The 14,972-nt window shown below is 38.7% G+C and overlaps 1 protein-coding gene across 2 annotated transcripts in view; it reads right to left on the bottom strand.

The window, feature by feature from the left end:
* The window catches only part of Kpna3 (karyopherin subunit alpha 3), a 68,529-nt gene that overhangs the window by 32,181 nt on the left and 21,376 nt on the right, over positions 1 to 14,972 (bottom strand). Inside the window, exons 1-2 of one of the 2 annotated variants that reach the window (XM_057786000.1) lie at positions 3,938 to 3,961; positions 3,765 to 3,809 (exon numbers count right to left, since the gene is read on the bottom strand). In XM_057786000.1, coding sequence (XP_057641983.1) covers positions 3,765 to 3,806 — 42 coding nt within the window. In that variant the 5' untranslated portion in view covers positions 3,807 to 3,809; positions 3,938 to 3,961. Of the gene's footprint in view, positions 1 to 3,764; positions 3,810 to 3,937; positions 3,962 to 14,972 lie in introns of those variants that run through there. The other variant, XM_057785999.1, reaches the window with a different exon arrangement.

Here is a 14,972-nt window from a genome sequence, read left to right as displayed (position 1 = left end):
AATACACAGGAGTTGCTTCTCTCCTTCCACCATCTGCATCCTGAAAGTCAGACTTGCCAATAAATGCCTTAACCACTAAGCCATCTTGCCACCTCCTATATTTTCATTTCTTTGGGGTAACTATAAATGGTACTGCTTTTAATCCTGTTTCTGCATGCTGTCAGTATTTATACTGATTTTTACTTGTATGAACTAAACGTTATGCTTATCAAATTCATTTACAGTCTAGATCTTTTAATATCTATTTTTTTTGAGATAGGTGTTGGGATAATCTTTTATTAGACTGTGTGAAGTTGTGTTTCTGTTTAACCTCACTGGCCTAAGGTACCTTCTGATTGCTTTAATAAAGAGCTGAATGGCCAATAGTTAGGCAGGAGAAGATAGGAGGGGATTCCAGGGAGGGACAGAAATTCTGGGGCAGGATCTGAAAGGTGGAGATTCACAAAGGAGATGTGGAGGAAGTAAGATGCATAGTACTGAAGAAAAGTAACTAGCCATGTGGCAGAATATAGATTAATATAAATGGGTTAAGTTTCAAGAGATAGTTGGGACAAGTCTAAGCTAAGACCAAGCTTTCATACTTAATAAAAAGTCTCTGTGTCGTTATTCATGAGCTGGCAGTACAAAGACCAGTTACAGATAGGGTCTCATATATTCACAGGCTGACCCTTAAACTTGCTGTGTAGCTGCGACATCCTTACCCTAAAGTGCTAGGATTACTGGTAGGCATCACAACTGGTTTATGTAGAGCTGGAATCGAACATGGGGCTTCTTACATGCTAGTAAGCACTCTACTACCAATGCATTTACTTTCTCAGCCCCAGAAGCCTTAAAAGTGAGTATTTTAGGATTTCTCCATACAGACTGTCTTGACATGGACAAAGCTATCTTTTCCTTGCTTTTCTTCTTACCTTCCTTCTCTTCTGGCATCGATTAGAACTTCTAACAGTATAATAATTAACAGCAGTGAGAATGGATCCTTGCCTACAAAACTTAGGGAAAGAATAGATAACTTGCCTACAAATCTTAGGGAAAGAATAATAACTTGCCTACAAATCTTAGGGAAAGATTTCAGCTTCTCACCACTAAGTACAAAGTTTGTGGTTGCTCTTCATCAAATGTGATAATTCCTCTCATTCTGCATGTGTTTAGTCATTTAACCAGAAATGGGCATTAGATTTTGCAAAATGCTTTGCCCAACGAACCAATATAATCTTACAATTTTTCCTGTATATCTTGCAAATATAGAGAAAGTTCAAGGCAAGGCTGTTGTTGTAGTTTAAATAAAAATGTCCCCCATAGGCTCATATATTTGAATGTTTAAGGAGTGGAACCATTTGAAAGGATTAGGAGGTGCAGCCTTGTTAGAGAAGATGTGGCCTTGATAGAGAAAGTGTGTCAGTGGGGGTGGGGGGTGGGCTTTGAGGTTTTAAAGCCCAAGTCAAACCCAGTGGCTCTCTCTTCTTCCTGCTTCCTGCATATCAGGATGTAGAATGCTTTCAGCACCACGTCTGCCTATGTGCCTATGCTTCTTGCCACGCTGACAGTGAACTAAACATCTGAAACTGTAAGCAAGCCCCAGTAAATGCTTTACTATAATATGAGTTGCCATGGTCACAGTGTCTCTTTACAACAATAGAACACTAAGGCAGTTGTTTTATTCCTTTGAGGTTTTCTGAGATAGGTGTTTCACAAACTAAGGCTAACCTTGAACTTATGGCAATTCTGTCTCAACCTTACAAGCACTAGGATTACAGGTGTAGGCTACCACATTCAGTTCAATTTGTAATACTCTGTGTGTAGAGGGTATGTGTACATGCCATTGTGCTCAGATGGAGGTCAAAGGACAGGCTGAGAGAGAGCTAGTTCTCTCCTTCCACATATAGATAGGTTCTGGGGATCAAACTCAAGTTATCAAACTTGGTGCAAGTGCCCTTACCTGGTGAGCCACCTCACTGATCTACAATATAGAGTATTTTTTAAAAGAAACATTTTAAGAAGAGAAACAACTAACTGATACAAACAATCAATCTGATCAGGCAAATGAGGCATTTAGTGATTTCTTACACTAAGACCTTAATTTGTCTCACTTTAGCTTACCTAACTGATCAACCATCAAAAACAGATCGTGAGTTTAACATAATATATCAAAGTGGGAAATACCAGTAACAAGTTTTAAGTTGATTCTCAACTTATAAAATATTATTCCTTGAACACTTACACTCGGACATATTAAAGCATCATGGTTAAAAGTTTTGTCATTTGTCAGCTAATGACTTGAGCTAAAATATTTAATTCCTATGTAACTGTCCACATGAGAGAAACCAGAAGTATAGATGTCTGAGAATCATTTGTACAACATTTGCATACAGACTTAACAAGAGAAGAGAGTAAGGAGATAAAATGGAAACAAGGGTTCACATAACAGGAACCAGAAGTCAGGTAAACAGTACATATAGACACATGTCTGTTTTCTTTAAGACTGAAAAGCTTCATAATGTTAATCTAACAGAGAAAGGACTTTTAGGAATGAGTTAATCCAGAAAAAGGATCTAATTTAAGATACCAAGATTTGAAGTAAGTTCCAAATATATTCTTAGAAAACACAAGTATATAGAGAAATAAATATACTTTCTTGGTTGGCAATTTAAATTCCTATAAAATAGGTTCACATCAAAATAGAATCTGGTGAAGATAACTGTCTTAGTCAAATTCTATCTATTGCTGTGAAGAGACCGCATGACCACAGCAACTCTTGTAAAGGAAACCATTTAATTGGGGCTGACATAAAGTTTAGAAGTTTAATTTGTTATTATCATGGCAGGAAGCACGGAGGCGTGCAGGCAGACATGGTGCTGGAGAGGTAGCTGACTTCTACATTTGGATCAGCAGGCAGCAGGAAGAGAGCCACTGGGCCTGGCTTGGGCACTTGAAACCCCAAAGCCCACTCCCAGGGACATACTTCCTCCAACAAGGCTACACTTCTTAGTATCACTCCCGTAAGCATTAAAATATGAGCCTATGGGATCCATTCTTATTCAGATCAAGGTAACTCTCTAAACTCTTCCAAATAAAATGAAAGAAAATAATCTTGACACCACTTGCATTCAGTTAGCAACAAATAAGTTTTCTCCTATTGTAGGACGTGGAAATAGGGAGGGCACCTACCATATACAGACCAGAGAGGATTACGAGACCATCTTCCTTAAATGTTGTGGAATTTTAACAGTGACAAAGTGTTTCTCAAAATACCCAGAACAAACCTTAGCAAAATAGATGCTGACTGTATAGAATTATGAACTAGTTATATGAATTTTTATTTATTAGTATTACTGTGTGTTTGTATACGGTATGTGTGTGAGAACGTGTACTATGAAGGATGTGTGAAAATTAGGACAACTTGTGGAAAGGGTTCTCTCCTTCTACCGAACAAAAAGTGCCTCTATATGCTGAGCCACCTTGGCAGCCCTGGTGTGGCTGTACTGAGTGGTTTTAGGGATTACTGGTTGGCCAAAGTATTTTCATAATTCAAGTTATACACAATTTTCACATAGAAAAAAATTACCCCTTGCTTTGTGTACCAGTTTTTTGAGACAGGGTCTCATGTAGCCGAGCTTGACCTTAAATTTGCTATGTAGTAGATGACCCTTGTCCTCAATCTTCCATCCTTTATTTCCCCAGTGTTGTGATCACAGGAATGAGGCATCACATCCCCAACCAGAACAATACCTTAACTCATTTCTTGAGATGCACACTCCCCTTACCTTCCGGAGTTCAACTGTCACTTCATTTCTGTGTCTTCGCATGGTCTACAAATAAAAATAAAGAGCACATTAGTATCAAAGTATTAGTACTGCTAATATGCAAATTGTTTCTTTTTAAGAATCAACTTAATCTTCTTAAAAGTTTTTGAGGTTTATTTTATATGTATGTTTACCTGAATATATGTCACTGTATCACATGTATACAGTGCCCACAGAGGCCAGAAGAGGGCACTGAATCTCCTAGGACTACAGAAGAATGCGAGCCACCAGGTGATGTCAGGAATTGAACCTGTATCTTCTGCAAGAGCAGCCAAAGCCCCTAACTATTAAGTCATCTCTTCAGCTCCCAAATTTAATCTTAAAAATTAAAAACCGACGTATGTATTATTTATTTAATCTGTTTGTTTTTGAGGCAGGATCTCACTACATAACCCAGGCTGGCCTTAAAATTCAAACTCCTCCTATTCCAGCTCCCTTCCAAGTTTAAGATCATAAGCCTGTGCCATTGCATCTACCTGATCAACTCATTTTTAAATAATGAACTGTAATTAGCTAAAAAGATGACAATCGAGCCAGGCAATGGTGGTGCATGTCTTTAATCCCAGCACTCAGGAGGCAGTGGCAGGTGGATCCCTGTGAGTTCAAGGCCAGCCTGGTCTACAAAGTGAGTTCCAGGACAGCCAGGGCTAAACAGGGAGACCCTGTCTTGGAGTGGGTGGGGGCTGACATTGTTTTATCAAACATCTATTGGTTGATTTGTATAAACTGAGGAGTAGATTGGCTATCAATGAACTACTATTCTATCCAAATTGCACCCAAGATTTCATGTGTGTATGTTTTGTTGCTATTGTTGGTGATGGTTGAGGGGGTGGTGAGCGTGTGAGCTGTGTCCTCGCTTCTGTATATTTTGCGTAGGAAATCTAAACTGCCTCACTGTCTCCTATCTTGTCTCTTGATAAATACCACAGAAACGATCACCTGTAGTAAACTCTTGGGTTCTAAGCAAGGGGGTGCCATTAAATTCCCTAGGAAGAAAATGGACATAGAATCAAGAATGCCCACACCCTCATCCACAAGCTACCTCATTCTTCCAGTAAGTTATAGTTTTGTTTAAGGCAGTCAGACGAGGCTTATAACCAATGAAGTGATCTCTAACGATTCATATTTCAAAGTATCATGCAATTTGTACTTGATTACAGCCTGTCCTGTATGAGCAGCTGCCACGTGCTTCTTCTACCATACCTTCTTCCCTACCACGATGGACGCTATCTCCTCCATCTATGAATCAAAATAAGTTCTGCCACCTTAAGTTACTTCCTTCAGGTACGTGCTCACCGCTGCTGTAACAACCCATGCAGTGCAGACAGGCTGTTGGAACTGGCTTGCAAGAGGAATGTAACAGAGTTTACAAACAGGTACTAGGGAGCAAGAGCGCATTCTGTTAGGAGCCAGGGAAGTCAGAAATTATGATGCCAGCAGAAACAGAGGCAGTAAACATTGTGTTCATGAAGTTCCATTGGAAAACAAAGATTCTATAGGAACTAGGCCAAAGGCTAACCATGTTACATTCTGGGGGGCAAAAAAATCTGGTTACATTCTAAGAATTTTAATGAGGCTGAATTCAAAAGTAATGAACCAATTTGTTTGGAGGAGGAAACTTCAAGATATCCTAGCATTCAGGTTACTGCATGGGTGGTGTTCATTGCCTTTAGCCTGCTTTATAGCAAGAACTCTAAGCACAAAACAGAGAAGAATATGTAAAATGTGCAATTTGATAAGAAAGAGGGTGTTAGAAGCGGCAGACAGACATGACAAAGCTGCTGCAAATGTTAAGGAGGTAAGGGCAGTAAAGAAGAAACTGCATGCTGTAATGACACATTAAAAATAGTTTTTGTCAGGCTTAAGAGTTGGCTCATGGGTTAAGAGTACTTGCTGATCCTTAAGAAGATGAAAATTTGGTTCCTAGCTTGCATATTGGGCAGCTCATGGCCACCTGTAACTCTAGCTCCAGGAATACAAACTCTCTTCTGGTTTCTGAAAACAACTACACATCCATGGTGTTTTAATGGCAACATCCCATCTATAAAAGACTCAGCATTGTAAAACTAAACATTTGTTTGAAAAACTCATTTGACAGCAGAATGTCTGAAAAACGAGAATACCTCTGTAAGAGTCCTCTGCTCAAAAAATGGCTGACTGGAGAACGCTACTGCCTGGGTTAAGCTATGAAGACATGCGGCCACTACAGCCACAGCAGAACTCGGAGTCCAATTTTGCAGGCATGAAAAACATAAGGGTTCAAGGGTCATGAAGACTTACACCAATGTTTCAGAAGAGGTCAAGCAATGTGTGGCAAGAGCAGATTCACTGCAAGGAGAATCTGTGTGGCCACTGTGTAAAACTAAGGTAAAGCCTAAATTTCAGTGATGACCCCAGTGTGCTGAAAATGTCAGCAATACAGGGTGTCTGCAGAGAAGCTGGTCCAAAAAAGAGGCCGTGTGTGCTGCAAGGAATAGAGGTGTAGAGTGAGGTCACCTAAAGACCAGTGGGACCCACATAAAGGTTCTGATGCCAGACATGGGATACTGGGCTTGGTCTTTCCATGTTAGGTCTCCATTCCTCCCTTTGGAATAGGAGTGTTTATTCTCTGTCACTGTAGACTGACCCTGATCTCTTTTTAATTTATAGGGACTCACATTTAAGAGATTGCCTTGAGTCTCAGAAATGGCTGGATTCTTAAACAAAGCTGAAACTGTAGATTTTGGGACTTTCAAAGTTGAGCTGTATGTATTTGACCATAAATTTATGGAGAGCCAGTAGCAGAATGCCATGGTTTGAGTATGAAATGTCCCCTACAATCTCATGTGACTGCTAAATTCAGTTTCTCACTATTTAACTTCCCAAACAAGTCAGAAATTGGCAAGATGAACTTTGAAAATCTTCCAATTATATACCTCAAATGACTCCTTCAGATTTAAAGACAAATACGTTATTTATATATTTATATACATATTTATTTATTTATTTTTAAGCAAGAACTGCTAGACTAGGGGTTGGGGGTCAGACAAAACAAGGAGGAAGTAACAAAGAAAAGAAACTGATGGTTCAGTGGTTAAGAACACTTATTGTTCTTGCAAAAAAAAAAACATATTTGATTCCTGGCACCCACACAGGGGCTCACAACTATCTATAACTCCAGGCCCAGGGGGATCCAATGCCCTCTTCTGGCATCTGCTAGCGCTGTGCACATGTGAACATAGATATGCAGGCAAAACACTTATACATGAAATAAAAAACAATTTTAAAAAGAATAAAAGTTGATAAAACTGGAAAAAAAGCAGAACAATGAAATTCAGTTCTCGATCTATCTAAAAGCAAAATCAGCATTAAGTGACAAAACACAGAAAAAAATAAACACAGAAAGAAAAACAAAGGAGGTCACAAACTTCTTATACTGGAAATCAAAATGGCAGTAACACGGTCTGTAACATAACAAGAAAAAGAATAACTGGAAATATATAAATCTGTTAATTTAGATTACCTGGGTTGAGCTGAAAACCAAATTACTATGTCTTAAACAACAGAAGTTAACAATATTATAACTAATGATGAAATTAAGTTTCATCATTAAATTAAATTTGTAATTTAAGTGTTTTCCTGTCAGATTTAAATGGAGAAATTTCTGGATCTAACTAGTACGTTCAATGAAGTCACAAAACAAAAAATAAAAACACAAACTATAGTTCTACATTAGCAATAAAAACAGACAACAGCATTTATAATAAAGTTTTACCCTTTGAAAAATTTACATATTCAGGATTACACAAGCTACAATTTACTGGAGATTCAGAGAGAGGCACATTTTAAATGGCAGTAAACAACAAAACAAACAACAACAACAACAAAAAACTAAAACCAATTCCTGCGCCCTACGATAGATGTTCATATGATAAGCCTGACAAAGCTGAGCCACAGACACTGGGCATGTACCTTTCTCAAAAACATATTAACAAATGTGATGTTAGTTAAAAAAAGCAAACAGGTGCTGAGGAGACTCCTGAGTGCATAAAAGTGCATGCTGTGTCAGCAGGCCGACATGAGTTCAGATTCTCAGCACCCACATAAAAAGCCAGGAGTGGGTCCCTGCATCTGTAACCTCAGCATTGGGGATTGGGTGGTAGAGACAGGAGGATCACTGGCACCTGTTGGCCAGCAGACAAGCTGAAAATCAACATACACCAGGTTCAATGACAGACCACTTCAAGGGATACAGCAAATAAATATAAAAGAGAATCGTCTTCCTCCATTAGAACAGTTGCGTGTGCACGCACGTGCACACACACAGACGTGCACACACAAACCCTACATATACATCAAATGAGCCATCACACAAACACCTCAGATTATTGTCTTAACTTTGCTCCATCCAGTGGGGTGCAGGACCACAAGGTGGGGAAAACGGCAATCAACTACCATAGGACCCAGACACTAAACTTCTAAGCATTCATCCCAGTAGAAAGAAGCTTATTTTCATAAGAAACCAATACCCTACGTTTAAAACAGCTCTACTTCTAGTAGTCAAACAAAAAAAGCAACAACAAACTATTTTCCACACCTAAACTGCGACACATCTGTACCATGGAACATTGTTCTAAACCAGTAACACATGCATAAGAAAGTCAGAAGATGGGCTGGAGAGATGGCTCAGTGGTTAAGAACACTGACTGCTCTTCCAGAGGTTCTGAGTTCAATTCCCAGCAACCACATGGTGGCTCACAGCCATTATGATGAGACCTAGCGCCCCCCTTCTGGCATGCATGCACACATAGAATGCTGTACACATAATAAATAAATAAATCTTTAAAAAAAAAAAGTCAGATGATGAGATTAAAAGGCTTCAGGCTAATGGACATGATTTGGATAAGTATCCCCCAAAGGACCCTAGCCTATGGTATTACTCAAAAGTTCGAAGTCTTTAAGAAGCAGAACCTAGTGGAAGAAAAATAGGACACTGAGGGTGTGACCTCTCCCTAACAACTTTCTTTGCTTATCCACTGCCAAGAATGAACAGGGCTTCCTCCACCATACACTCCCAACATAATGTACTGTGTGGCCACAGGCCCAAATGACCATAAATTCCAATCTTGAAACCGTAAGCTAAATAACCCTTTCCTCCTGGAAGCTATCTCAAGTACTTCATTGTGGTATAGGAAAGCTGATTAACAATGTAAAAAACAGACCTCAAACTAACCATCTCATGTACAATTCTGGTGATGTTAAATCTGGTTGTTAATTTATTAGATTAAGGTATGGCCAGGTAGCTGGTTAAAAAAAACAAACAGCCTGGCAGTGGTAGCACATGCCTTTAATCCCAGCACTCGGGAGGCAGAGGCAGGCAGATCTCTGTGAGTTCGAGGCCAGCCTGGTTTACAAGAGGTATTTCCAGGACAGGCACCAAAGAGCTACAGAGAAACCCTGTCTCGAAAAAACTAGAAAACAAACAAACCTCATTATTATCAGTGTTTAAGTAGGCACTGAGTTCATTCTTCTCCAGGTGGCTTGGCATTTAGACATCAATGAACTGTCTGGTATATGTCTGTAAGGGTGTCTCAAAGGATAGTAGCATCTACGATGGCAAGCTGAGTGAAAAAAAAATCTGTCATCAACATAGGTGGGCACCAGCCAATAAGCTGAGCATCCATGCAGAACATCTGGGGAGTCTTCCTTCTCTGCCTTTGAGCACATTCCCTACGCTTTGAACTCACAGTGGTATGCCTGCCTTTCCCTTGCTGCCCCTCATGGGCCTTCAGCTTCAGTCAGAGCCACACTGGACTTGAGAACAACTGGCTGTTAGGTTGACATTGGCGTGTGTGGAGAAGGAAGTGTGACAATGCCACTACAGTGAGTTTTAAGAAGCCTTATATTTTAAGTAAAATCATCTTCTTAATAATAAAACTAGTGCCAGGCGGTGGTGGCTCATGCCTTTAATCCCAGCACTCGGGAGGCAGAGGCAGGCGGATCTCTGTGAGTTCGAGACCAGCCTGGTCTACAAGAGCTAGTTCCAGGACAGGCTCCAAAACCACAGAGAAACCCTGTCTCGAAAAACAAACAAACAAACAAACAAACAATAATAATAATAATAAAACTAGTAACTTTTGGAAAAAGTTCGGAGAGGGCTGCTTTTCTACAACAACTGCATTGTGTCTGGTGGGGTGGGGCCTGTAATATGCTGCTGCACCAGGTTAAGCCTGAGGAAAAGTCCTAAGATCAAGTGACAAGGAAGCTAATGATAAATACCCATTGCATGTTGGGAACGAAGTCCCACCCCAGATGAAAACTGCAGAGCTAAACCGTAAAACAATTATTTAGTCAGAAATCAAAATGGCCCCAGCAGGCTGTTTCTTACACAAGCAGATGTGTGAGTTTACTACAGAAAAGTAGGCTCCAAAAATTAATCGTGTCCCTAGACATTAGGAAATAAACCACAATAAACAGAACCATAATCAGATTAAGAATGAATGGCAAGAACCGGAAGAGAATGTAAGCTCATCCTTTTCAGATCTGAAATACCAGAATTAAGTTATAAAATGTAAATTGATTACTATAGCAAAAATTTAAAGACAAACAATTTAAAATATCAGGATGTGCCGGGCAGTGGTGGCGCATACCTTTAATCCCAAAACTCAGGAGGCAGAGGCAGGCTGATCTCTGTGAATTCTAGTCTAGCATGGTCTACAGAGCAAGTTCCAGGACAGGATCCAAAGGTACAGAAAAACCCTGCCTCAAAATGAATAAATAAATAAACAAACTTAATATCAGGGTGTAAGAAATGATCAGAAGTAATTCTGAAAAAGAGAAGAACCAAAAAATGCTGAAATACAATAATAAAACACAAAAGTATCAACTATTAGTTTCTATAGATTTGGTGTGATTTATTTACATATTTTGTTAACTTTAAAGTAAGTCAGAAGAGGGGCACGAGATGGCTTGACAGATAAAATTTGCTAACTAAATTCAATCCCTAGGACCCGTAAGAGCATGAGGTCACTGCGCTCACAGATAAGCATTGGGGAAACCAGGAATGTTAAACACACAGAGCTGCCTCTTCAGAAGAAGAGATGTATAATCTGTTTTTCACCCAGAAGGCTGGGAATGAGTGAACTCTGCATTACCTGTCTGACCAAGGCCACATCTGGCTCCCCCAGACTTCCCTAAACAGGACGTGAGATGGTATATAGCCTGATGACCTCTGCACCATCTACATGACCAAGGCCACACCAGATCCTCCCCTAGGCCCTTAAGGTGACACATGTAGTCCATCTACAGAACCCATCTTTATGGAAGAGCTGACATGTACTTTGAGACAAATTTCAATGAAATTATGCCTCCAGTTTTCATGTGTAAAGAGGATTGTGTTACACAAGAAAACTTTTTTCCAAATTGTACTGTACTTAAAAATGTGTAAAATAAACTGCCCGGTGTCAGACTCCACAAGTTTGAACCAATACCAGCTACTGAGTAATGGTGAACCAGACTTTATTCTTGCCTAATGCAGATCAACACTGTTGGCTGTGGGGTCTGCTGAAACCCCTCACAGAGACCCACATGGTAAGATACAACCACACTATTGACTGTCCCCCTGATACATACACACACACACAGAGGGGGGGGGAGGGGGGAGGGGGAGGGAGGGAGGGAGGAAGGGAGGGAGGAAATAAAAGTAAAAAAAAATGTTAGAAGAAACAATTAGAAGTTCAATGTAGTGATACATGTCTGTAATCCAAGCACTCTGGTAGCTGCATTGAGAGGATCCTAAATTCATGTGCAAAGTGGATTATTGAGATTCTGTGAAAAGGGAAGAGAGGAGGAAAAAAGAGAAAGGAAATGAGAGAGAATGAATAAGCAGAAAGAAAAGAAAAAGGGAGCAATAACTAGTAAATATAAAAGACAATGATAAATATAGAAAAGAAATTAGCAAGTTTAGTAAATTACAATATCCTGTTTACTCAAGATCCAAAGAGATAAAGGCATTGACAAAGCAACATTTAAAGAGGTAACAGCTAAGAATTTACAACAGGGAAGGGAAGGGGAGGAAAGGGAAAGCCACATTCAAGAAGTCAGGCAGAGGCTGCTTGATCTCTATGAGTTCAAGGCCAGAAAGGTCTACAGGGTGAGTTATAGAACAGTCAGAGTTGCACAGAGAAATCCTGTCTGGAAACACCAAAAATACAAACTCCCAGTACAAAAACAAAAACCAAATGTACATGGACAGATCCATGCACCAAAGGGCAAGGACCCTAAAAGGAGCTTGGGTGAAACAAACTGTATCCAAAAAAAGCAGTCATTTGCTTCTGAGCGGGCTTTATACATTTTATTTTATATTTTATTGGTCCAGTTTATTAACAATTTTATCTTTTAAAAAGCAATAGCCCTTAATGGAAAGTGGTTAAAAAATAAAATAAGAGAGTATCAACTTAAAATAAAATGACAAACCCAGCCTAAGAATCTATACTGACAATAATAAATCAACCAGTTCAGAAAAATACAGATTGCAGCAGGAGTCACACACCTGTAAGCAAACCACAAATCAAACTGATACTATAGTCCACAAGTTGCATGAATAAAAACTGTACCTCAATAATTAATAATAGCCTCATTATACTTGTCCCTTGGCCTATCAACTGTCTCCTAAACATTGTACCTAGAAATGGAGTGTTTAAATTTTACTTGAGAAAAGGAAGGTGAAAGACAATTTCCAGACTCAACTTGGCTTTGTAGACTGTATAAGAACACAAAATTGCCTTCTTCTCCAGTAGTGACAGATAGAAAATTATTGCATCTTGTGTTGATGCCCTTGAAAGACCGCCAAGCAAGCATTCATGTTTCATAGTATTCATGACAAAGCTACTTCTATAATGCAGTAAAAGCCATAGGGCAATGAAGCATCAACCTCCTGAAAGAACAAGATGTTACCCTCAAACTCAGAATTGTGAAGCAATGACAGAATTCTGATGTCATCACAACTAAGTAAATTCATAGGTCCAGGCAATGGTTATCAGTAATTTCTACCATCACAAACACAATCTGACATTATATACCTCACAACAGAATTATATTCCACTCCCTTATATTGGGAGGTTTGTATAAATCTAATAGAAGAGACAATATGTCTTTAAAGCTAACACTTAGTAATAAAAAGACAAATTACACTATGAAAGCATGGCAGATATGCTAGGTAGTCATTTCTCCAAAGGGAGACAATGACCAGCAAACATATCAGAGAAATAAATACACATGAAAACCACCTGAGATGCTGCCTACAGGATGGTTAAAAAGAGGTCTAGTGTTGCAGCTCCGTGGTAGAGCACTTGCCTACTTGTGCAAAGCCCTGTGTTTGCTATCTAGTACAAAAATAAAAAAAGCAGATGTGTATAGAAGGACTATGGGAAACTAAAACAGATCAACAAATACAATGTACTATATTCATTAACTATGTAACAACAACAAGGAATAAAATACATATTAGTAACATCTAAGAACTTTGAGCCACATACAACAATCCCATCTGAACTGGCAATCTACAGGCAGGAAGATTAATATTTCTTAACTACAGGGGAAGGGGAAATGTGGGAAGGAGGGACAGAAAACGGCAGGTGAGTGCTAAGGGATGTCTTCTGTGATGGTGAAAACATTCGAAAGTCAGTTGTGACATTTTCACAACTCTTGCAATCCATCAAAAGTCACTGAGCAGCAAACAATAAATGAGCGAACTGAACGGTACGTGAATTAAAGCTCTATAAATTAATAGTGTGAATTATCTCAACAAGTATAACATCTCAATGTTCACAAAGATGTGAAACAACTGATAAATTTGTCAAAACAACCTTTTCCCAGTAAAAATCTGGTAAAATTTGTTAACACTAAAAACCACCCTAAAAGACACTCTACTCTACTTAAACTCTTGCATACGAGTGCCACAAGACATATATAAACAGTTTGAGGGCATGCATCACTGATATGTAATAGAAAAACATAAAAACAAAATTTAATGAACTGTGACACAATTATTTAACTGAGAATAAACCTTTTCTTCACATTAGTTTTATGAAAAAAAACCAAAATTAATCAATATTATATTTCAGTATAGAGGCATATGTGATAAATCTAGAGACCAAAGTAATAATTTTAAAAAACTGTGATGGGAGTTTACTTCTGGAAGAGCATAGCTATAGTAACAGAGAGAAAAATACAGCTAGCTTACTGGTTCTCGTTCTGAAACTAGGTGTTGGATTGATAGAAATCTATTGTTATTGTTTCAGAATTATTTTCTATGCTATTTTTGTGTATGGAATATTACACACCTTTTAAATGTTTAAAGGGGAAACATTACTAATATACCACCATGCATCTTTTATTAAACTTGTACACTGGGCTGAGGGAACAGCTCAGTGGGAGGGCACCTACCTAGCACATGCAACTGCCCTGGGTTCAATACCCAATACCCACAGGTTCTCAGAAGAAATGCATAAAAAATTGTGATACACTAATGCTTTTGCCTAGAAACACCAACATGCTACAGCCATCAAAATACAAAGTAATCTTAATAAGTACCCATTATAATTCAGTTCAGAGTGTGGCCCTAAACAAACAAATAATAACAACAAACCCCCACTGATAATATTAGCACTTCTCCAGGGTCATCTTCCTATGCTGCACCTGACTTGGATTAATAATTTTCAAACTTCAGCCTATACCAGAATCCTATGGCTTATTAAAACAGACTACTGGCTCCAATCCAGCGTGTTTCTCAAGAACCAAGACTGGGGCAGTATCAAAACATGCTTTTAAAAAGATCTCAGAACCAAAAACAAGCCAAAACAAGTAGATAAGTACATAAAATATATTCAATACTAAAAGTATAAAATTTAATGTGAAGCTACAGTTTCCACTGCAAATGCCTTTTCTAACTATTCACTGAGTTGTCCAGTTGGTCTGGTTAACTTTCATGTGTGATGTTTTTATTTATTTGCAGGTTTTTTATTTTTAACCAAAAGTTCATAAAATTTAAAAATAAAAACTAAAAAACAAAACAAAAATATATCAATTTAAGATGCTGATATTGCTAATTAAGGAATCAAACATTAACCTGTGGCTCTAGGTTAACACACAAAATATATAAAACAATCATCACCAAATTGCAGAGCATCA

The sequence above is a fragment of the Chionomys nivalis genome, chromosome 12 (assembly GCF_950005125.1).
Source record: "Chionomys nivalis chromosome 12, mChiNiv1.1, whole genome shotgun sequence".
In the NCBI taxonomy this organism is placed as follows: Eukaryota; Metazoa; Chordata; class Mammalia; order Rodentia; family Cricetidae; genus Chionomys; species Chionomys nivalis.
The sequence above is the reverse complement of the archived record's forward strand: the minus strand, read 5'-3'. Positions and strand labels throughout refer to the sequence as shown.